Consider the following 25,908-nt stretch of genomic DNA (forward strand, 5'->3'; position numbering starts at 1 on the left):
TGAAATCCTTTCCACTCCAGTTCCTACTCTCCTCTCAACAGTGAGCTCAAGCTTCCTTCCATCTTGGTAAAATGGCATGGCATGGACTAATCAATAGCTTTCACCTCTGGTTCTCATACATTTTGGGGTATTAAGGATTAGTGAGGGTTCTCCCATGGAGCTCTCCCAAGTCCCCAGCCAGAAATGACCCGTCAGGCCTTAGGGAGAGCACGCTGTTGACATGGCTTCTATGACCCTTCGCTTGTCTATACATGTATACACCTGCCTCATCACCCCATATTCAGTGGTTTACTCCTTCAGATCAGGGACCACATCCAACTCATTGTTGGAAAACCTATGTGTCCTGCACAGAGGAAATGGTTAACAATGATGTGTGAGATGAATGGCTTAGAAAAGGGTGGCAGAGGGGTAGGTAGGCAGCCCAGTGATGCCTCGGGAGCTCCTCCTAGGGGGACTGAGGCAGAGTTATCTGTCACTCTGAATAGCACTCACTGCCTGGCTTATTTCCCCAGTTCCCAAAACGAAGAGCTGGTCCACGTCCAAATGAATGGTCGGTCATCTGGCCTGGGTCATGTCTAGCTCCCAGAGTACACAGAGTGGGTGGCTGAGAGCCCTGGGCTGCTGGAAGAATAACACTGTACTATTCCCTACTATGGTAGGTGAGACATCGTCCTGTACACAGACATACAAGAAAAGTATAAGACTAGGACTCACTGTCTCTTGAGAAGGGGACACCAGTTTGTGCCTACCCACCCAGCCCCCTCATTCAACTGTGTTTTGAGAAGATGAAGAAGCAGACACATATGACACTACAAAATGGTGACAGATCTTACGCTGATGCTTTACACACACTATTTCATTGATTCTCATAAGCATTTTGTGAAGTAGGGAGCATTTGACAGATGAGCTAACTGAAGCCCAAAGAGATTAAGGGGCTGGCTTCAAGCCCCAGTTAAGAAATGGAGGAAGCGGGATTCACCCCTGGGTTGTCTGTGTCCTCAGAGACTCTTGTCTCTAATCACACTTCCCTGCCTCTGGGAAGCCCAGAGCCAACGTTGCATATATAATATTTCATAAACGTGATTTACCCAGTACTTTATTTGGGAAGCCCAGAGCGATAACAAGTATTGAGATTGGCCTGATGAAGCGGAAATTCCCTTTGAACTTAAGTTTAATGTCTCTACCACTGTAATCCATCCCAGTGGCCCCATTTATTGTCATATACTCCGTGAAAACACTTCTCCAAAGAATTCCAGAGGCTCATGAAGGAATTTTTTTAAGTAAAGCTCACACCGTGGCTTTATTGGCCTTTGGCCTGACCCATCTGTGAGCAATTTCCTGGCACCGTCTATGAGGTCATTATAAAAAGGATTTTACTATAAATAGGAAGCTCGCCCAGACCTTGCAAGTGCATTTAAATAGAGATTCTGCTTCCGCTTATGGGAAATTGAGTCCCACTTTATAGAGCAAGATGACGGGGAGGCCAAAGACCCGAGTGGTATCTCGATGGCAGCGTCCGCGATGATGGCTTTGGTTTTCTGTTGATGAATGTTCATGGGCTGAGATCATATAAGCGATACAAGGAAGCTGCTGAGAAAATAAAGTGAGTCGTGAGAGTTTAGGGGTTTACCTGGGGGGGGCGGGAGGGGAATAACTTTAAAAAGCTCAAAGGAAAAAAAATGGAAATCAGAACAAAGTTCATGAGGAAATCTCCAAAAATAATAATAATAATAACAGAAGGTGGGAGGGAACATTCAAATAAATCAACCCAAGAGAAAGGAAAAGCCAAGCCCCAAAGAGCCCCACCAGCACACTCGGGAAAGGGTGAGCAGTCGGTCTAGAACGGCAGTGTGGCACGTGACCATACTACAGGGTTCTTTACTTCAGTCAGGACACGTGTCGAGGGCAAACAAGGCCCCAAATCTTCCTGAACTACCCCCTAGACAGGGCTGTCTTTTTCCCTTTCAGCCTGATTTCTGCCTCAATACGCCTGCCTGCCGCTCAAGAGGAAAAAGAGCGGTGGGCACAGGCTGGCCACAAGCAACAGCCCTTCACCTGCTTCTGCCGAGACCAGAGCTGCAGCCCTAGTGTCCTAGGCAAAGAGGAAGCAAGCCAGAAGTTTAGGCTCCTCCATGGCACATCCACGAAAGCGTGACTTCACATCCTGGGCAGACGCTCCGGCCGCCTGCCAGGGCCTGGTGTGCACAGACGCGGGGCCATGTCCCGTGCCCGCCACCCAGCCTGACACCAGCCCCAGGCCAGCAGCTGTCTCCCCAGGGCCCGCTAGCAGGGGTGTGCAGCGCTCGGGACCCCAGGGGCACAGAGAAGAGCCCTCAGGAGGCGCTGTGCCTCTCCTCGCTCCCCTCACTCATTCCCCCACCACCCTCCACGGCTGACAGTTCCGTCCCTCCACGGGTCTGACATGTTGCCATGGCAACCAGAATCCTGGGCTCCGGCAGCCTCTGGTCTTGCCACCTGTTATTACTTCATCTCTCAAGTGTAAAGCATCCTAGCCTGGTGCCATTTGGCGGTGCAGAGCGCATCTTCGGAGGACGGAGTAAAGAGAAGGGGAAAGGAAAAGACGGAGAGCGGAAGGCAGCCTCAGGCTGGCCACACAGGGCACAGTGGACAGGCCAGGCTGGAAGAGGAAGCTGCGGAGACGGGGTGGGAGGGGAGGGAGGGGGTGAGCCAACGTGCCTTCCCTTCAGAATCAGCGAGCAGGCCTCAGCTGGAGGCCACCGCTGCAGCCTGCTCCCTTCCACCCAGCCTTTAATGAGGGACCCGGGAGGGGCGGGGGAGGCAGCGGAAGGCTGAGGCTGTGAAGAGATCCGTGCTGGGCCCAAGTGGAGTAGTGCCAGGAGAGGGTTAAAGTGGCAAGATAAAGACTGTGGGGAAGGCTGGACCAGAGGGCACACAGAGCCTCCAAGCCTGGATAAATGGCCTTAATTCTCATGCTCTTGCTCACCCTACCCCTTACGTGTTTACTCATATAAATTATCCCCAAGGCCTGACACCTTTTTTCATTGCTTCCCTAGAACTGATGAAAAAATAAATCCCACGGATCCAAGGAATAAAAATGTTGGGCTTCCATTCAGGCTGGTTCTTCTTGGCCACCTAATAGCAACTCTGGTCCCACCCTGGGGCTCCAGAGGGAAGACAAATGATGCCTTCCTCCCTGAATGTGGAAGGCGAGGCAGCTGGGGAGCCCGGTGGGGGAAACGAACACCAGGGTCCACTCAGCACATGACCGTCAGACCTCACGCACTATTCTGCCACCTGGCATTGAGCACAGGGTGAGTGTATGATAGGGATTTAGGAGGGGGTCCTGCTAATGCAGAATGATTTCAGGCCCCAAGATTAGTCCTCCTGGAGACGAGGAGGCCGAGGGCTGATTTAATAAGCCTCTGGGTTTATGGATGGGCCTAAGTCACCGTATTGTCAAAGAAACAGGAGACAGAAAGAGCTGAAATGGCAGAAAGCTGGACACGAGCGCGATTCAGCAGTTCAAGGCACGGTCGCAGAAGCAGGCTTCTCTGGAGAGGCGTTTGCACCTGGGAAGGTGTCCCTGGCCCAGGTTTGTTTGAGGGCAGGCCCATCTAGAGGCAAGAGAATATGCTAGATGTCTTAAGGCCCCTTTTAGGCCTATTATTTGAGGATTATAATAGGGCGAAAGAAAAGCGAAGTTTTTCAAACCCAGAGGAACTCAGCCTTTCATCCTTGCTTCATATTTGTGTACACATCTCTCTCCCTATTAGCTGTGAGCTCCCTGAGGGCAGGAGCGGTGTCTTTAATCTCTGAATCCCCAACACCTGGCACAGTGATTGACACAGAGCTGACAATAAATACTTAATGAAAGGATGGCAAATCTTCACAGAGGCTTTTGGGAGGGGAAAAAAAACCACAACTGCCAGGCAAAGGGAAGTGAAAGACCAGGAATTCAGTGGATGTAAAGTGTCCCAAGTACTCAGTGACCATCCTAAGGTACTGCCAGCATCAGTCCTGCCCATAACAGGGGACATAAAGAGTGAGGGGCAAGGCTTCCCTGGTGGCGCAGTGGTTAAGAATCCGCCTGCCAATTCAGGGGACACGGGTTCGAGCCCTGGTCCGGGAAGATCCCACATGCCACGGAGCAACTAAGCCCGTGCGCCACAACTACTGAGCCTGCGCTCTAGAGCCCACGAGGCACAACTGCTGAGCCCGCACGCCTAGAACCCGTGCTCCGCAACAAGAGAAGCCACTGCAACGAGAAGCCCGCGCACCGCAACAAAGAGCAGCCCCCGCTCGCTGCAACTAGAGAAAGCCCACACGCAGCAATGAAGACCCAATGCAGCCAAAAATAAATAAATAATTTATTTAAAAAAAAAAAAAAGAGTGAGGGGCAGGAGCAACATACAGAGTGGGGGAGCCCACTGGAGAGAAGAAAGTGGTGGTGGAGAAAGCCAGTGGGTCTGCCCTCCCGAGGGAATCCTCTCCCTTAGTCATTTCTTGGAAAGCCAGGATGGAAGGAGTTAAGAACTCTCAGGCTCATTTGGCCCCCAGGGCCCCTTGAACCTCATGTTTGGTCTCTTGCCAGGAGCCCTGAACCGGCCAGTGAGAATATAGGCCCTGTCTTACTATGTGCTTTGGTAGCTGTAGAATCTTTCTAAAAATTTTAAATGTGTGTCAGTCATCCCACCCTTCCTTGTACCTGTCCCCTTTTCCTCTATCTTTATGGAACACAAAACTCATACTGTTAGACACACAGCTTGTAAATATTTACGCCAAGACACTGTGCTGTAAAATCAGAAATCACGTGTCTGCTCACATTGATGTCTCCATCTTAATGGATGTATTTAGTTAGAGTTGCCACTTGCCAGGAGTTCGGACACCATGTCACTACTTCTGGGACTAGATGGTCACATGACCCTTTGGTAATGTCCTCTGTGCTCCAGCCCTAGGCCAGCAACCCCAGATCTGTTACTGATGCTTCAGAAGAGTGAGAAGAAGACTAAGCAAAGTTGATGACTTTTCTCAGTGCTGATTAAGGAAAGCACAAGATGTTTCCATTTTCCAGTGGCAGGTCATGTGGGTCAGTTCATGCCCTGGTGTAGCAACTTGTTATTGCCACCAAATGAGTCAGTTGAGGGGGAAAACGTTTCACTTGAGAGGAACTATGTCAAAAGGGCTGTGAATGAAGTGGTGTCATTCCCCTGAGAGAAATGCAGGACATCCCAGTGCTGTAGAGCAGGATAAGCCTCGTCTGCTTCAGTTGTCAGGATATTATTATCGTGATGTCAGAATTCAGCAAGCTCCCTTCCTCTCTTGCTCAGCCTTGCCCCTCTCCACCCCTCCTCACCACCACCTCCACAGGACTCGGGTACGTCAACCCCAACAGTCCACAAGGGACCAGCATTTTCTGTGTCCTTCCTTCAGACTAAAAAGCAGTACTCAGGGGCTTCCCTGGTGGTGCAGTGGTGGAGAGTCCGCCTGCCGATGCAGGGGACACGGGTTCGTGCCCCAGTCCGGGAAGATCCCACATGCCGCGGAGCGGCTGGGCCCGTGAGCCATGGCCGCTGAGCCTGCACGTCCGGAGCCTGTGCTCCGCAACGGGAGAGGCCACAACAGTGAGAGGCCTGCGTACCGCAAAAAATATATAATAATAAATAAAAAATAAAAAGCAGTACTCAGGGAAAAGAAAAGGATGAGTCTCAAGCATCAGGCCTGAGGATGAGGAGAGAGTCAAGGGACCACAGAGCTGACAGGCAGCCCAGCCCAGAGATGAGGGCCCAGACCAGGAACACACCCAGAAAGCAAGCCGGGAAGTGGGTGCTGGGAGCCACAGAGACATTTGCCCGTGGTAGGACAGGGCCTTAGGAAAAGAATGAAAACCAAGTTTCTCCCCACCAGATTTAACAATGCCACCTGTTTCCTGGTTACCTGACTCGGTGCATCCAAAAGTAAAAAGAATTAAAGGGAAACACAGATTGGCCATCGGTCTTCGAAACCTGGATTTCTCTAAGGCAGTGGTTCACGTAGTTCACATGACTTCTTAAAAATGCAAATTCTAGGCCTCCACCACTCAACTACTGAATCCAAAATTCTGGGGTGGGAGATCCGGAAGTCTGCGTTTTAAGGAACAGGTGATTCTGATGTGCTCAAGCTGGAGGACCACGGCTCTAATGAGACACGTGACAGTCATATCACATTGTGTCATACACATCTGTTAGCACTGTGCTGTATATGAATTAATTTATTTCAGCATTGTATTCTCCCTATGATACAGAGGCATTAGTGTTCTGATTTTACACAGATGATACTTAAGGCACGAGGAAGCTTGTCTAAAGTCACGCTACGTTGGTCCTGGACCCAGGCAGTGTGGCTCTTAGCTGGCCCACCTGATACTATCCTGCCACGGGTACATACAACACACCCGAGGGAAGTCCAGTCAGAGTGGTCAGCAGGCCCTGGAGGCAAGGGCTTCTCACATTTGAGTGCTGTGCACATAAATCATTAAAATTCAGATTAGGATTCACAGGTCCAGGTAGGGCCTGAGAGCCCACATTTCTTACACGCTTCCCCGTGGGGCAGCCAAACATCCAGGTTTGCCTAGCCCTGAGGTGTTTCCAGGGCACAGAACTTTCAGTCTAAAACTGGGAATATCCTGGGTCAACCTGGACAGGTTGATCACCTGAGTCCCGGGTGATGTGGATACTGCTGACCACGTTTTGAGAAGCAAAAATGCAGGCCCCCAAGGTGAGGAGTTTGGATTGTATTCAAGTGTGATGAAAGTTTTGAGAGCATGGCATGGCATAATCTATTTTATACTTTTGAAAGACCACTTTGGCTACTCCTTGGAGAAAAGACTGTAAGAGGTAAACGAAGGCAGAGAGACTAATAAAGAAGTTGCAGTGATGCAGACAAGAGCCAGTGGTGATAGGGATGGAGACACGGAAACTGGTTCGGGGTATATTTTGGAGGGGGAGCCAAAAGGGTGGCGAAAGAAAACAAAGCCAAGGATTGATCCTAGGATTTTCACTTCAGGTACAGCATTATTATTATTTTTTTTTTAAGAACAAGGTCAGAAAGAGATATAAGAGCTTGGAAAGACTGAGACATAGAATGAGAGAGAAAGATGCAGGAAAATTATTGAACTGAGTGATGGGTGATTTTTTTCTAGAGCAAAACTCATTTACAAATTAAAGTCTGAAGCAGGATTTGTAGAGGGGGTTTCCATATAACATCATAAACAGCTAAAGTTCATTCTGAAGATTAAATGTGCCTGCTATGGACTGAATTGTTTCTCCCCTAAAATGCATATGTTAAAGCCCTAACCCTCAATGGGATGGTATTGAGAGATGAGACACTTATGGTGGGATTAGTGCCCTTATGAGAAAAGACACCAGAGAGCTTGCTTCTCTCTACCGACATGTACTAAGCAAAGACTATGTGAGGATACAGCAAAAAGATGGTCATCTCCAACCCAAGGAGAGAGTTCCCACCAGACACCGACCCTGCCATCACTTTCACCTTGGACTTTCAGCCTCTAGAACTGTGAGAAATAAATTCCTATTGTTTAAGCCACCCAGCCTATGGTATTTTGTTACACAGCCCAGGCTGACCTTGATACTGCCCATTAATACATTCATTTCTTTTGAAAAGCCACTGTGCAATATGATGCACTTGACAATTGGCCTACAGGGGGAAATTAAGGGATGTCAGTAGGACTATGATAAACATCCCAGGTTGAGATTGGGATCCATCACTTGGGGTTCCAATGTCCTGACATAACCGAATGGTGTCCAACTCAAGCACATTCACATCTCAGCTTCTCATCTTGCTAACTGTGTGACCTGGGGAGAGTTCCTCAACCTTTCTGAGCCTCTGTTTCCTCATCTGTAAAATGAGAGTAATAGCATGTGCCTCACAGACTTGCAAACATTACACAAGATGACATGTGTAAAGTGCCTGGCACAAGTAGGTATTCCACCATGTCTTTCCCTGTTTCTTTTCCTCTGTAAAATAATTTTATTTCTGAAAAGGCAGGGAAAAGGATCAAAGGTATAAATAAGCAGGCTTTCCCAAGAAGTGACACATGACTGGAGAATTCACATTCATGCTGTGTGTCCAAGGGCACATCCCTCAGTCTCTATGTGCCCCGGTGTTCTCTAGGGGACATGGCACCTACCTTATAAGGTTACTGTGAGGAATGAATGAGATAAACGTGGCATGCCTAGCACAGTGTCTGACACATTCAAGGAATGTCAGCAAGTATTATTGCCCTTGTCATTGATCAGGACACGAAACTCTTCAATCCCGAACATTCTAGGTAATTAGGCCAAAAATGTGAGAGGAATAAAAGAGGCTCACAGGGCTTCCCTGGTGGCGCAGTGGTGGAGAGTCCGCCTGCCGATGCAGGGGACACGGGTTCGTGCCCTGGTCTGGGAAGATCCCACATGCCGCGGAGCGGCTGGGCCTGTGAGCCATGGCCACTGAGCCTGCGCGTCCGGAGCCTGTGCTCCGCAACGGGAGAGACCACAACAGTGAGAGGCCCGCGTACCGAAAAAAAAAAAAAAAAAAAAAAAAAAAAAGAGGCTCACAGAAAGGCAAGTGGCAGGTAGATTCCGGATCCTGGGGAAACGGGATGGTAAATACAGGGATGCACACTCGGCTAGCTTCTGCTCCACAGCTTCCTCCCACCGGGTTTCACATATCCATCTTATTTCCCAATTAGACCAGAAGTTGTCCTGGGACCGAGACCACATGTTAAATCTTTTTGGAGCCCCAGTTACACTTGGCCCCGTGAGTGGGTGCATGCACAGTAAGTGCTCAGTAAATACTCATGTTTAGCTTATGTGGAAGGACTGGGGTCCCATATCTAAGATTTAGCAAAGGACGTGCCAGGACTGGTCAGGCTCTGATAGTTCCCCCTGATGCCAGTGAGACCCCCATAGGCACTTAGCTTCCCAGCATCAACATGACCACAGACGGGCCCCGACACAGATTAGCCATTTGTGGTCCTGGACATGCTCTGCTGGCCTGAATGGTACAGGGATGGGATGTCGGCACCCTCAGAGTGTGGGCCTGGTGCCAGACACCTGCATCACCTCAGGAAGGCTCATAGAAACCCCATGAGGGCAGAATGATGGTTCTCTCTGTTTTACGGATGAGGCAACGAAGGAGCAGAGAAATGTAAGTACTGACCCACATCTACACAGACAGAAGATGGCAGGGTGGCCAAGTTGTGATTCACACACTGGCCCAGCCAATTCCAGTGGCATTTTCTCAGTCACTGGGTCAAGAGTGTGGATGACCCACAGGTCTGGAGAGTTAACTCCAAGTATACCTTCAAGGCCAGAGCAACCTCAGATTCTTCTTTGCTTTGTAATCTGTAAACTGTTTAGTGAAATCATAATTCACCTAAGGAACACCGGTTGTTAGTTTCCAGATTTGCTCTTTGGGGAGCGAGAAGCAGCTCACTTTTCCAGACAGAGCCCTGGATCTGAATTGCCCTCTCTCTCCCCAGTAACGAAGCCTGAACTTCCTGCGTCAAGGCTGGGTAAGTGGTGAGTTGTGTGAGTTTTATAGGTTTTCAGGCACCTTTCAGACTGATCCAAAATTCTTAAGCTTGTGTCAAATGTGATTTTCACTCTCTCTCTTAAAGCCGTATCCATTGCCCCTGGGCTGTATGTTAGAGGACAGAGATGTCAGAAGACTAACATCTGTTCGATCTTTCCCATCAGTGTGGCGATGACATCATGTGCTTCTTTTAGATAATTTGCACATTATCAGACTAATTTTCAGATTATCTAATCAGCCAACATTACCCTTAATCAACTCGGCTCTCCTCTTTCAGTTCTGCAGGGTACAACATGCCCTCCAAAGGCACACTGGTGTGGGGACTTTTCTTCTCTTGACAGATATTGAGAGCCTAGCTATATGCCAGGCCACCACTATTAGACAGAAGACTGAGATCTCCCAGGACTGAGGACAACCCAACTTCCATTCCAGGGACCGGAGAAATAGGCTTGGAATAACTTTTATAGATCTATACTTTAAAACACATTTCCCTCATAGGAGCTCCAAGTATGCTGTAGAAAGCATTTTACATTCATTTATGCTATTAAATAAGAGATACAACATATGATAATTTATAATATGCCACACATATTTCTTTATAAATCATTTGTTCTTAGTTCTAGTAATTGCTATCATGGTTCTCCTTTTCCTACAAGATGACAACTACACAGCCTGGCAGAGAAGACGCTTCCAGCTGTGGCCCCTGCCCACATTCCATCATTTCTCCAGTACCACTGTCAGACACAACTACTACCAATTGTCTGAACGCACCATGCTATTTCACACCTCCCTGCCTTTGTACACACAGTTCCCTCTATCTGGGAAGCCCTCTCCCACCCAGTAAATTTTTCCTCATTCTTCAAGGGCTAACTTGAAGGTCACCTCCTCAGGGAAGCCTTTGCAAACTCCCTAATGCTTTTTAAACGTTCTAATGTTTCTAACATTCTGAAGCTTCCAATGCCCTGCAGGGCTTTTTAAAACATAGATTGCTGGCCCGCACCTGTTTCCAGATGGAGCCAAGAGTCTGCATTTCCAGGAAGTTCCCAGGTGATGCTGATGCCACACTTAGAGCACAACTGCCCTAAGGAGTAGAAAGTGTGCTGTGCCTTTGAGCCCTTGGCTTCCTACACCATATTCTAGACATACCCTATTACACATTCCTGCTCACAGCTGAGAGCTCCTCGAGGAAATGGACCAAGGCAGTATTCGATACATGGTTACTAAACCAATAGATGGTGGTGGATAGATGGATAAATCGATGGATGGACAGATGAATGTATTAGACTGAATTTATTCACACAGCTTTTTCATACAGGTCCACGACCTCAGACATCTCCATACCCACCCTCCAAAAAAGGTACCTTGAAAACATTGTCTATAATAGATTTTCACTGTGCAGAGAAGGTAAAAAGAAATTCAAGAAGAGCTTTGACATTGTGAGCCTGTGTCAAAGGAGTTTTGAATTCTAACCTAGTGCTCTTTCTGCTACCCTGTTTACCAAAGTGACATTTAAGGAGTCATGACAGGATGCCTCTGAGTGGCAGCTCTCAGAGTCCTAACCTGTCCAAACCCTCCCTCCTTTTATTCGTATATATGTAGCCTGTGTGTGTGTGTATCTATATGTATGCACGTATACACACATGTGCACACACACAGTGATTTCATTTGTAGAAAGCAGATGAACGTGGTCAGAGAAACAGAAGAAAGAAGAAGAATCCAACCTCCCACAGGGAAGACCCCATCAGAAAATCCTATCTCCCAAGCAGGAGTGTCTGAGCTCCAAGCATCCCCGGGCTGCCTGGAGTTGAGACAGAGAGGTCAGGACACAAAGGAAAGAGGACAAACCTACCAAGGAGACAAACAGTGTATATTCAGGAGAAAATGAGAGACTAGGAGAGGAACAAAGGCGGGAGAACATCAGCTGGGAGGGGGCGGCGGATGGCAGGAATGGCAGTGGAGTGCGGAGCTGGCAGCATGGTTGGGGGGTGGAGGGGCGGGGGGCAGTCAGTGCTGGCTCCAGCACTCCGCTCTGCCCTTTCAGCAGCAGCGGGAGCAAGGATGAGCAATGGGCTTTGCTGGAGACACAGCCGGGGGGATGCAGCAAGGGACAGCAGGAGGACCAAAGTCAAAAGGTCTCTACTGCTGCAGGTGGTACAAACGCAGATGCCCGTGACATTGACAACTCCCGAGTCTGTAGGGCTATTTTTCCCGTAGGCCTGTGCTCACAAGCAGCGGGGGTCCCGCTGCAGCTCTTCTCAAGAGGGAAAAGTCAGCATTCCCACCTCACTGGCATCCGGAACTTTTCCTGGGGGAACTGCAGATTAGCCTCTTGCATTAAGCTCTCTTGCCTCCCTCCCCCACTCCAAAAGCCTTGCCAAGGGAGGATCACAAAGCGGAGACCTTAGGATGCTGCAGAGCTGTCACATTCAATTCACCACAGAGCCCCAATGGCATTTAGGGGCAGGATGGATGGGAGCCCACCCCCACCCCAAACAGTGGGAGTAGCTAATGACTGGCTATTAATGATGCTGGCAATTAGCACTCACGAGAAAACGGTTGGGGGGCGGCTCACCAGGGGCATGTGGGAGGGAACAGAGCGCACATTCAGAGAAGCAAACAGATTGGTGGTGTTTGTGATGCAGGGACCCTGGGAAAAGCCGCTGTCTCCTGGGTTTGTCCAGAGAAATTGGGGAAGAGGAAAGGGAGGGCTTCTGTGGACACTGAGGGCCTTTCTGCTGCACCCTCCCCGCTAGTAAAATTAGAGCTAATCACAGACTTCTCAGAGGCCTCATGAGGAGATGTCGTTAAAATGGTGTTTGTGAGGGTTCTGGAACCTTCCTCGTGTGAGAAGACCCCAGATGAGCCCAGGTGCAGCTATTCTTTTCTATGCAGCTTTGTGTGTGTGTGTGTGTGTGTGTGTGTGTGGCCTCACCGCGCAGCATGCGGGATCTTAATTCCCCAACCAGGGATCGAACTCATGTCCCCTGCAGTACAAGTGGAGAGTCTTAACCACTGAACCGCCAGGGAAGTCCTCTATGCAGTTTAAATCCCTTGGGTAGTCGGATGATCCTTCATGAAGAACCCAATTTCTCATCAGCAGGGAGAGGGGAAGGGGAGGCGAGGGGGGCTGGAGTGACAGTGCTCACTGGCACACCCACAGAGAGAGGAGGACACACGGCCAGATACTTAGGGATGCATCTCCATCCAGGAGAAAAGATGCAGCTTCCTCCCTAAGCAAGGCTGTCTGGCCTCACGGTGAAGACATGAAGAGACAGAAGACACTGACCCACAAGACTGCGTGAGGAGATCCTGGTGGACAGAGAAAAATAGGGGCCAGTGCCCATCTTGGAAGTCAACAGACAGGCAGGAGGGGCCCACAGGAATGCCTAAGGAAGAGACCCCCTGAATCCACTGGGGTCCGCAGTATACTTGGGGGTCACAAGGAACCTTCCTCTGTGGCTATTATCACTGTGCACACACATGAAGGAGACCCAGACCAAAGAGAAGCACTGCAAACCCCACAGCTCGAGGAAAGCACCTATACACAGAGACAAAACGGACTGACATTTGAGAAGAGATGTAAAGGAGATAAGCCAGCACTGGGGGAAGTGAGAAATAATACCAAGCTAATAAATACTTTAGAGAGAGCAACCATCACTAGTAAACAGCTTCCAGACAGCAACCCAAATCAAAGGAGATCGTTCTCAGACTCCTCACGGCATGAGACTATAGCTATGCCTTCGCCACTTAAATAAGAGAAGGGATGAGAGGAGAGACAGGGAAACGCAAAAACCAGCTGACCAGTACAGGTCAATACATTTTGCTTTCTGGAAGACAAGGGTGACTGGACCAAGGGAACTTCTCCCCAGGGGGCAGGTAGAGACCTCAGCATCACAGTTATTCAGAAGCTGGCACAGGGAGGTGGGCACCTCCCGCCTGCTTTTCAGGTTCTGTCCAGATGACAGTAGTTGGTAAGAAAACAAAGGGTCTGTCACATGAAAGGCTTGAACCTTGAAAGAGAGCAAGAATTAAAGAAGGTGTTATGGCCTGAACTGTGCCCCCCCAAACCTCAGGATATGACTATATTTGGATCTACGGCCTTTAAAGAGGTGATGAAAGAGCAAAAGTTAAAATGAGACTGTTAGAATGGGCCCTAATCCAATCTGACTGGTGTCCTTATAAAAAGAGGAAATTTGGGGACTTCCCTGGTGGCACAGTGGTTAAGACTCCACCTGCTAATGCAGGGGACATGGGTTCAAGCCCTGGTCCGGGAAGATCCCACATGCCACGGAGCAACTAAGCCCGTGTACTACAACTACTGAGTCTGCACTCTAGAGCCCATGAGCCACAACTACTGAGCCCACGTGCCACACTACTGAAGCCTGCGTGCCTAGAGTCTGTGCTCTGCAACAAGAGAAGCCACCGCATTGAGAAGCCAGTGCACTGCAATGAAGAGTAGTCCCCGCTCGCCGCAACTAGAGAAAGCCCGCATGCAGCAATGAAGACCCAATGCAGCCAAAAATAAAATAAATAAATTTATTTTTTTAAAAAAAAGGGAAGAGGAAATTTGGACACACAAAGAGACTTTGGAAGTACACGTGCACAGAGGGATGACCATGTGAAGAGGTAGCAAGAGGGCAGACGCCTGCAAGCCAAGGAGAGAGGCCTCTGAGGAAACTAACCTTGATGGCACATTGATCTGGGACTTCCAGCCTCCAGAACTGTGAGAAAACAAATTTCTATTCTTTAAGCCAGTCAGTCTTTGGTATTTTGTTATAGCAGCCAAGGAAACTAAGACAGGAGGCAATGCTACAGGGGGAAAGTTGGGGTGGGGATTAGGGGAAAACCCACACGAATCCAAAGAAAGGTTTTGGCCAAGGTGTGTTCACTGTTTCAAATATTTGGTGAAGGCAGCCAATTGACATCAGCTGATTGAGTTGATTGACTGAAATGCACAGGAATCACCTTCAAACCCTAGAGTCTAAATATTATTAAAGGTCTGATCCCTTGAATTACACTGAATTGTTCAATTTAAGAGCACCGATCACAAAATCCTTTGAGCAAAATTAAAAACACATGGCATGAATCCACACCCACATGCGCCTCGGCTGTGAAAGCATGTGCTCGGCTTCCCGAGGCACCCATTTCCCCCTCACGAGTAGAGCCTGGGTACAGAATGTCACCACCCTGGGCCTGATTTCATCAAACAAGCCTTCTGACAGGTCTCCCATCCTCTAGCTTTCTCCTGGTTTCAGTCCATCTTCTCCAGGATGACCCAGCATGTAGCTGACAGGGTCTTGGTACTCCGGCCAGGTGTCAGGCCCGAGCCTCTGAGGTGGCAGAGTCGATTTCAGGACATTGAACCACCAGAGACCTCCCAGCCCCTTGTAATATCAGTCGGCGAGAGCACTCCCAGAGATCTCCATCTCAACACTAAGACCTACCGCCACTCAATGACCAGCAAGATCCACTGCTGGACACCCCACGCCAAACAACTAGCAAGAGAGGAACACAACCCCACCCATTAGCAGAGAGGCTGCCTAAAATCATAATAGGTTCACAGACACCCCAAAACACACTACTGGATGCGGTCCTGCCACCAGAAAGACAAGATCCAGGCTCATCCACCAGAACACAGGCACCAGTCCCCTCCACCAGGAAGCCTACACAACCCACTGAACCAACATTACCCACTGGGGGCAGACACCAAAAACAATGGGAACTACGAACCTGCAGCCTGTGAAAAGGAGACCTCAAACACAGTAAGTTAAGGAAAATGAGAGGACAGAGAAGTACACAGCAGATGAGGGAGCAAGGTAAAAACCCACCAGACCAAACAAATGAAGAGGAAATAGGCAGTCTACCTGAAAAAGAATTCAGAGTAATGAAGTAAAGATGATCCAAAATCTTGGAAATACAATGGAGAAGACACAAGAAACGTTTAACAAGGACCTAGAAGAACTAAAGAGCAAACAAACAATGATGAGCAACACAAAAAATGAAATTAAAAATTCTCTAGAAGGGATCAATAGCAGAAAAACTGAACCAGAAGAACGGATAAGTGACCTGGAAGATAAAATAGTGGAAATAATTACCGCAGCGCAGAATAAAGATAAAAGGATGAAAAGAATTGAGGATAGTCTCAGAGACCTCTGGGACACATTAAATGCACCAACATTCGAATTATAGGGGTCCCAGAAGAAGAAGAAGAAAAAAAAAGGGGACTGAGAAAATATTTGAAGAGATTATCATTGAAAACTTCACTAATATGGGAAAGGAAATAGTCAATCAAGTCCAGGAAGCGCAGAGAGTCCCATACAGGATAAATCCAAGGAGAAACATGCCAAGACACATATTAATCAAACTATCAAAAATTAAATACAAAGAAAAAATATTAAAAGCATCAAGGGAGGGGTTTCCCTGGTGGCGCAGTGGTTGAGAGTTCACCTGCCGATGCAGGGGACACGGGTTCGTGCCCCAGTCCGGGAAGATCCTACATACCACAGAGAGGCTGGGCCCGTGAGCCATGGCCGCTGAGCATGCACATCCGGAGCCTGTGCTCCGCAACGGGAGAGGCCACAACAGTGAGAGGCCTGCATACCGCAAAAAAATAAAATAAATAAAAAATAAAAATAAAAGTAGCAAGGGAAAAGCAATAAATAATATACAAGGGAATCCCATGAGCTTAACAGCTGATCTTTCAGCAGAAACTCTGTAAGCCAGAAGGGTGTGGCAGGACATATTTAAAGTGATGAAAGGGGAAAAACTACAAACAAGATTACTCTATCCAGCAAGGATCTCATTCAGATTTGACGGAGAAGTTAAAACCTTTACAGACAAGCAAAAGCTAAGAGAATTCAGCACCACCAAACCAGCTTTACAACAAATGCTAAAGGAACTTCTCTAGGCAGGAAATACAAGAGAAGGAAAAGACCTACAATAACAAACCCAAAACAGTTAAGAAAATGGTAATAGGAACATATATATCAATAATTACCTTAAATGTAAATGGATTAAATGCTCCAACCAAAAGACATAGACTGGCTGAATGGATACAAAAACAAGACCCATATATATGCTGCCTACAAGAGACCCACTTCAGACCTAGGGACACATACAAACTGAAAGTGAGGGGATGGAAAAAGATATTCCATGCAAATGAAAATCAAAAGAAACCTGGAGTAGCAATTTTCATATCAGACAGAATAGACTTTAAAATAAAGATTATTACAAGAGACAAAGAAGGACACTACATAATGATCAAGGGATCAATCCAAGAAGAAGATATAACAATTGTAAATATTTATGCACCCAACATAGGAGCAACTCAATACATAAGGCAAATACTAACAGCCATAAAAGGAGAAATCGACAGTAACACAATCATAGTAGGGGACTTTAACACCCCTCTTTCACCAATGGACAGATCATCCAAAATGAAAATAAATAAGGAAATACAAGCTTTAAATGACACATTAAACAAAATGGACTTAATTGATATTTATAGGACATTCCATCCAAAAACAATAGAATACACTTTCTTCTCAAGTGCCAAAGGAACATTCTCCAGCATAAATCATACCTTGGGTCACAAATCAAGCCTTGGTAAATTTAAGAAAATTGAAATCATATCAAGTATCTTTTCCAACCACAACGTTATAAGACTAGATATCAATTACAGGAAAAACCTGTAAAAAATACAAACACATGGAGGCTAAACAATACACTACTAAATAACCAAGAGATAACTGAAGAAATCAAAGAGGAAATCAAAAAATACCTAGAAACAAATGACAATGAAAACACGATTACCCAACACCTATGGGATACAGCAAAAGCAGTTCTAAAAGGGAAGTTTATAGCAATACAATCCTACCTCAAGAAACAAGAAACATCTCAACTAAACAACCTAACCTTACGCCTAAAGCAATTAGAGAAAGAAGAACAAAAAAACCCCAAAGTTAGCAGAAGGAAAAAAATTATAAAGATCAGATCAGAAATAATTGAAAAAGAAATGAAGGAAATGAGAGCAAAGATCAATAAAACTAAAAGCTGGTTCTTTGAGAAGATAAGCAAAATTGATAAACCATTAGCCAGTCTCATCAGAAAAAAAAAGGGAGAAGACTCAAATCAAAAGAATTAGAAATGAAAAAGGAGAAGTAACAACTGACACTGCAGAAACACAAAGGATCATGAGAGATTACTACAAGCAACTATATGCCAATAAAATGGACAACCTGGAAGAAATGGGCAAATTCTTACAAAAGCACAACCTTCCAAGGCTGAACCAGGAAGAAATAGCAAATATAAACAGACCAATCACAAGCACTGAAATTGAGACTGTGATTAAAAATCTTCCAACAGACAAAAGCCCAGGACCAGATGGCTTCACAGGCAAATTCTATCAAACATTTAGAGAAGAGCTAACACCTATCCTTCTCAAACTCTTCCAAAATATAGCAGAGAGAGGAACACTCCCAATCTCATTCTACGAGGTCACCATCACCCTGATACCAAAACCAGACAAAGATGTCACAAAGAAAGAAAACTACAGGCCAATATCTCTGATGAAAATAGATGCAAAAATCCTCAACAAAATACTAGCAAACAGAATCCAACAGCACATTAAAAGGATCATACACCATGATCAAGTGGGGTTTATCTCAGGAATGCAAGGATTCTTCAATATATGCAAATCAATCAATGTGATAAACCATATTAACAAATTGAAGAATAAAAACCATGTGATCATCTCAATTGATGCAAAAAAAGCTTTTGACAAAATTCAACACCCATTTATGATAAAAACCCTCCAGAAAGTAGGCATAGAGGGAACTTACCTCAATATAATAAAGGCTATATATGACAAACCCACAACCAACATCGTTCTCAATGGTGAAAAACTGAAACCATTTCCTCTAAGATCAGGAACAAGACAAGGTTGCCCACTCTCACCACTCTTATTCAACATAGTTTTGGAAGTTTTAGCAACAGCAATCAGAGAGGAAAAGAAATAAAAGGAATCCAAATCGGAAAAGAAGAAGTAAAGCTGTCACTGTTTGCAGATGACATGATACTATACATAGAGAATCCTAAAGAGGCTACCAGAAAACTACTAGAGCTAATCAATGAATTTGGTAAAGAAGCAGGATACAAAATTAATGCACAGAAATCTCTTGCATTCCTATACACTAATGATGAAAAATGTGAAAGAGAAATTAAGGAAACACTCCCATTTACCATTGCAACAAAAAGAATAAAATACCTAGGAATAAACCTAGTAAGGAGACAAAAGATCCGTATGCAGAAAACTATAAGACACTGATGAAAGAAAATAAAGATAATACAAAGAGATGGAGAGATATACCATGTTCTTTGATGGGAAGAACGAACATTGTGAAAATGACTATACTATCCAAAGCAATCTACAGATTCAATGCAATCCCTATCAAACTACCAATGGCATTTTTCCCAGAAATAGAACAAAAAATTTCACAATTTGTATGGAAACACAAAGGACCCCGAATAGCCAAAGAAATCTTGAGAAAGAAAAATAGAGCTGGAGGAAGCAGGCTCCCTGACTTCATACTATACTACAAAGCTACAGTAATCAAGACAGTATGGGACTGGCACAAAAACAGAATTATAAATCAATGGAACAGGATAGAAAGCCCAGAGATAAACCCACATATGGTCACCTTATCTTTGATAAAGGAAGCAAGAATATACAATGGAGAAAAGGCAGCCTCTTTAATAAGCGGTGCTGGGAAAACTGGACAGCTACATGTAAAAGAATAAAATTAGAACACTCCCTAACACCACTCACAAAAACAAATGGATTAAAGACCTAAATGTAAGGCCAGACACTATAAAACTCTTAGAGGAAAACATAGGCAGAACACTTTATGACATAAACCACAGCAAGATCATTTTGGACCCACCTCCTAGAGAAATGGAAATAAAAACAAAAATAAACAAATGGGACCTAATGAAACTTAAAAGCTCTTGCACAGCAAAGGAAACCATAAACAAGACAAAAAGACAACCCTCAGAATGGGAGAAAATATTTGCAAACGAAGCAACTGACAAAGGATTAATGTCCAATATATACAAGCAGCTCATGCAGCTCAATATCCAAAAAACAAATAACCCAATCCAAAAATGGGTAGAAGACCTAAACAGACATTTCTGCAAAGAAGATATATAGATTGCCAACAAACACATGAAAGGATGCTCAACATCACTAATCATTAGAGAAATGCAAATCAAAACTACAATGAGGTATCACCTCACACCTGTCAGAATGGCCAGCATCAAAAAATCTGCAAACAATAAATGCTGGAGAGGGTGTGGAGATAAGGGAACCCTCCTGCACTGTTGATGGGAATGTAAATTGATATAGCCACTATGGAGAACAGTATGGAGGTTCCTTAAAAAACTACAAATAGAACTACCACATGACCCAGCAATCCCACTATTGGGCATATACCCTGAGAAAACCATAATTCAAAAAGAGTCATGTACCACAGTGTTCATTGCAGCTCTATTTACAATAGCCAGGACATGGAAGCAACCTAAGTGTCCATCAACAGATGAATGGATAAAGAAGATGTGGCACATATATACAGTGGGATATTACTCAGCCATAAAAAGGAACTAAATTGAGTTATTTGTAGTGAGGTGGATAGACCTAGAGTCAGTCATTAAGAGTGAAGTAAGTCAGAAAGGGAAAAACAAATACCGTATGCTAACACATATATATATAGAATCTAAAAAAAAAAATGGTTCTGAAGAACCTAGGGGCAGGACAGAAATAAAGACACAGACATAGAGAATGGACTTGAGGACATGGGGAGGGGGAAGGGTAAGCTAGGACAAATTGAGAGAGTGGCATGGACATATATACACTAGCAAATGTAAAACAGATAGTTAGTGGGAAGCAGCCACATAGCACAGGGAGATCAGCTTAGTGCTTTGTGACCACCTGGAGGTGTGAGATAGGGAGGGTGGGAGGCAGATGCAAGAGGGAGGGGATATGGGGATATATGTATACGTGTAGCTGATTCACTTTGTTATACAGCAGAAACTAACACACCATTGTAAAGCAATTATACTCCAATAAGGATGTTAAAAAAGAAAAAGCAAACACATGCCATGTCCACAGTTATTCTTCATCCCATGATCCTAGAATGACCCACATCTTGAAGCAAGCCCTGAAGATCCCATTATCCCATCCCATTCTGATTTTGGGTTGGTCCAGAAACCATAAGGAATGTTGTAGAGGGAACTCACATGGTGAATGCTAAGCCCTTTGTGACTCCCTAATTCATAACTGGAAGTTGAGGAAGGAAAGAAAGAATAGAAATGGAAACACAAATCTTCAGGATCATTTTGGGTCTTCAGAGACCAACATCCCAAGTGACAAGTATACCCAGATCATGTTTGCTGACTGAGTGCTCAAGCGAAGAGCATGGAGGCTCCAGGGCCGTATTTCTAAGGCAGGAGAGCCCTTACCAAAAGTGTGACCCTATAAGAGCCAAGACAATGAAGCAAGAATATTCTATGTCTCTCGGTGGCCAAGGAGACATTTGGAATGTCTGTCTGAACTGACACACCCCACGGCTTTGCCCACCTCAGGTTAGCAGCTGTGAATGGATCTTCTGGAGCTGAGGGAAAAGAGTAGCAGGTCTGGCATTTGACAATGGCCAGGTAAGGATGTTTCTCTTCCGCCTTAACACTTACCTCCCATCCTCTGGGAACAGAGCTGGGTGTGCCACCCCTGCCCGGCTCACTCTAAGCTTCAGGCTCAGCTGACCCACAGGGGCATCTGGGGCTGGGCTGAAATAGCCAACTCACCACAGGTCCTTGAGACCAATCAACAGGTGCCACCAGAAGATGCCCGAGGGGAACAAAAAGGAATGCTCCATAGCCCTGCCCACCCACCTCATCACTCCCCCAACCCAACAGCTGGGAACTCACGTCTGTGGTTCTCGTTTCTGTGGTTGGGTGGGGACCGGGTCTCCTGGTCTTGGGCCTCATCCCCCTCCTCGCTGGCCAAGTGAGTGTGAGCGTAGTGGTAGCTGAGTCCCGGCCGGTTTTTATAGCGCTTGCCACAGACTAGAGAGGAAAAGAGGAAAGGAAGGGAAAACGCAAATGTTAGCAACCTCTGCAGCCACGGTCATCATTCTCCCAGGCAGTGACTCCCATCCATCAACCCCAGAGCTGGGCTTCCCCCAGAAAGTGTCTCCCAATCCCAACACCCCCCACCCTCACCCCAGCACCAGCACCGCTGCAACAACATGGACCCAGGTAAAGAAAAACCATAGAAGACGGAAGTTGAACTGTGTTACGAGCGCCATCATTTCCTAGCTGTGAGACCCTGGGAAAGTCACTTGCACTCTATGTGCCTCAGTTTCTTCAGAGGGAAAATAAGCATAATAGTAGTACTTAGCTCTTCGGTTGTCATGATGAGTTAACCTCTATGCAAAGCACTTAGAACAGTGGTAAGGGTGATAAGTATTATTATAACTTTGAAGTTAAAAGGCGTTGGGAGTCTATTTAGTCCAACATCCCATGGCACAGATGAAGCAAGTGAGGCCCAGCAAGCTTAAGTGATTTGCCTGGGAACACACAGCTAGTTGTGGCAGAGCCACTGGAACCCGGGTCTCCTGGATTCCTGTGCAGTACTCCTTCCACCACCCTGTGGTTGACTCTGTATGAAGTACAAAAGCTTTATATGGATCATATTTTTGATCTATCACCCAGTGATTCTGTGCCAGAAAAACACATTCCACTTCCATCATTAAAACTATGAATCTGAGGCATCCTTGGTAGATGTTGCAACCAAGAGCTTGTGCCCTTGATGGCCCGGGAAGCCTCTGATACCCCGAATCTCTAAAAATGTGTCCTGGCAGGCACTGCCTCTCAGGTGGACAGTAGGAGACAAGGGCAACAAGCCACACAAATATGATTTCTTGGACCCAAGAAGAAGAAAGGGGCAGCTCCCTTGGTTGGCTGCTCAGTACCTAAATGGCTAAGACTAGACCACTGCCACCACCCTCCCTGTCACAAAGCCCAATATCTCAGCCCGTGGAGGGATGGAACTGTTGGTAGCAGAAGCCACAAGGGTCTTCCAGTAAAAATCTCATGCCAACCCTCTCATCTTGTCCCCACCTCTCCCCAGCAGAGCAAACCCCACCGGATCTGCTGGAGTAGCTGAGGTTGCCAGCTTTAAGAGACTCTCCCTTCACGTGACTGGGTTATAGCAGTGAGTGTAAACACTTCACAAGGTGGAAAGAGTACAGACTTCATCATCAGACATGGGTTCAAATCCCACTTCCAGGTGCCAAAGTTGACCAGCTGCATGACCTCCACAGTATAGAGAAGAGCTGTTACCCACCCCTCTTACCCCCTAACCTTATTATTTCTGGTGGGGTTTCCTTTCTTACTAGATTCTCTTAGGTTTTTCAGGTATTATAACCATTGGCAAAAATGGATAATGTCATCTCTTCTTTCTCATATATATATATAAACTATTGTGTCTTCTTAGCTTAATTCATTTGTAAGAATCACCAAGACAATATTTTAAAATAGCAAAAGCAAGCTTTTCCAATTGTCGTGAAATTGGATTTAGTGGTTCACTGTTTAGAATGATATATGTAGCTAGTTTTTAGTCTTTATCAAGTTTAAGTAGTTCTTCTTATTCCTGAGTTAGAGTTTTATTACAGGAGAATTTTACCAGCTGTCCTTTCAGCATCTACTAGTACATGACTCTCTTTTAGTTTGCTGATATGGTGAATTATGTTGATTTCCTAATGCTTCCTACTACTGAGCCATTCTTGCATTCCTAGAATGTACCCCATTTGGTCAGGGTGTATTATCTATTTGATACACTGCTGCATTCTACTTTCTAATTTTGCATTTTGCATCTATACTCAGACTTGAGATAGATAAATAATTTTGGACCTTTTACCATGATTTTCAATTGTATAGTTATGCTGACTTCCAAAAATGAATTAAGGAGTTCTGTGTGAAATTGGACAAGATGCATAATCTCTTTGTGCCTTTTTTTTTTTTTTTTTTTTTTTGGCTGTGTTGGGTCTTCGTTTCTGTGCGAGGGCTTTCTCTAGTTGCAGTGAGTGGGGGCCACTCTTCATCGCGGTACGCGGGCCTCTCACTGTCGCAGCCTCTCTTGTTGCGGAGCACAGGCTCCAGATGTGCAGGCTCAGTAGTTGTGGCTCACGAGTCTAGTTGCTCCGTGGCATGTGGGATCTTCCCAGACCAGGGCTCGAACCCGTGTCCCCTGCATTGCCAGGCAGATTCTCAACCACTGTGCCACCAGGGAAGCCCTGTGCCTTTTTTTAAATCTGAAAATGATGATGGTATTACTTACCTTGAGGGATTATAAATAATATTTGTAAAGTATCTCAGTACCCAACACCTAATAGATGCTCAATAAACAGTAGTGAGGGGCAAGGGGCTTCAGTGTGGTCTACCACATCTTAAGTGCTGGACCCTCCTTGAAAGAGGGACTTTGACCCTTACCTCTCCTATGGAATCTGGGAATTGGTTAGACTTTCTTAAGAAGGTGAGAGTCTGAAATTCAAGTTGGTGATCAAGTTGGTGACCAAGCTGGTGACCTAGTGACGATAAATTCAAGTCCTACAATTGGCTCCTCTCTCCCTCTCTCTCCCTCTCTCTCTCTCTCTCGTAAATATTGCAAATAATAATAATAATAATATGTTACTACACAACTCAATTCCATTTGACTCAGGAAGTGGGACCTAAGGAGACCCCTGAGGCACACCGTGGGCCTGCTTGTGGCTTTTTCTATTTAACTTTTAAATGATCTAAGGTCAATAAACAGCAAATTATGGGGTCACTGGATATGAATTCATTTCATTACAAGGAATATTGCTGGTGAGGAATAAACATTTATTAAAAATAAGGCCAATAATGTCAGTATTTATATGGGGAAGCCTCAGCTGCCTCTGCAGATCTCCCCACTGCACACTCCACAGTATTTTATTTGTTTCATTTTGTTGTGTCAATTACTACCGTCTTCCTTAATCACAGAATTCCAGGATCTTAAGATCCTGGTCTAACTGACTATCAAATTGTTTTATTCCCACGAACACTCTAGATGCCTTCCTGGAACAGCTCCACTGATGGAGAACTCACTACCCACCCGAGCAGGCATTTCTTCTTTGACCTCCTTGAATTATAGTTATGACGGCACTGGAGGACCTCTCTTAAGGACAGTGTCATATCGATTTCATCTTGATGTCAACAACTCCACCTGCCGTGTTGCCATGCACATTTTACACCTTCAAAACATACCCATTGAATAGTTGATGAGTGAACACAGAAACGTTTTGTAGGAAAGCAAGGAGATGGGGGAGGAGGTAAGTGTGTAGAATTGGCTCCATCTATCCACATGAATCTCACACTAATAGTTCTTAAAACCTACAAAACCAAACCCAAGCAAAAAGCTTCCCATATCTTCTTCCCCAATACCATAGAAAGGTTTAGAGCAGATCCTTTTGCTAGAAGAGAGATTCTCAAAGAGTAGTCACCAGACCAGCCCCATCAGCATCACCTGGGAAGTTGTTAGAGATGCAGTTTCTTGGGCTCCACCCCAGACCTACCGAAGCAGAAAGTCTCGGGGTAGGGCCAGGCAATCTGTGTTTTAACGGGGGCTGCAGGTGATTCCGATACACACTACAGTTTGAGAACCACTCTGCTAGAAGATTGAATATATTGAGGCTTGACTCTGCCCGCCCTGAGTGTGCCTGCCCTTCTGGATGGATGGAGGTGGCAGCGGGGGACAGCAGGAGGCAGCCCTGAGACCTGTGTTCAGTTATCAGAGGAAACAGAAGCGGACAGCACACGGTGGCCCTGGAAGCCAGACCCCTTACCCACAATCCCTGTATGCAGAGCTTTCCAGGTGGAGCTTCATTTTTCACCACCTGCTTATATCATGTCATTCCTGCATCACCAGGTCTTCAAGGAAACATTTATTAAACACCTAATGTGTACCCAGCCTTGAAGCACCAGAGGACAAAGACAAATGAGCCCCAGTCCCCTCCCTCCAGGAGTCCGAAGTCTAGCAGAGGAGATACACACGTCAACTAGGAAGGAGGGAGGTGGGATAAATGCACCAATGCGAGCCTGTGCCCCGCAAAGAGGAGGGGCCCGCTCACGGGCTTAAGTGGGGCAGGGGGATGGCTTCCCAGAGCAGGTGGATGAGCTGCAGCTTTTGAGAGAGCAGGACATCACCAGGCAGACAAAGGAGGAGGGCACGCGGGCGCCAAAGCCCATCCCGCCAGCACCTTTGGGGAACTGCAGGATATT

General features: G+C 46.1%; 1 protein-coding gene across 3 annotated transcripts in view; it reads right to left on the minus strand.

The window, feature by feature from the left end:
• Window positions 1–25,908, minus strand: part of DPF3 (double PHD fingers 3) — a gene marked incomplete at both ends in the record, with an annotated part of 259,119 nt that overhangs the window by 57,952 nt on the left and 175,259 nt on the right. For all 3 annotated transcript variants that reach the window (XM_082618154.1, XM_082618156.1, XM_082618155.1), the window contains one exon: window positions 21,535–21,672. In XM_082618154.1, the coding sequence (XP_082474280.1) occupies window positions 21,535–21,672 (138 nt within the window). The remainder of the gene's footprint in view (window positions 1–21,534; window positions 21,673–25,908) is intronic.

The sequence above is a fragment of the Mesoplodon mirus genome (assembly GCF_964341445.2).
Source record: "Mesoplodon mirus genome assembly, chromosome: 4".
Classification (NCBI taxonomy): domain Eukaryota; kingdom Metazoa; phylum Chordata; class Mammalia; order Artiodactyla; family Ziphiidae; genus Mesoplodon; species Mesoplodon mirus.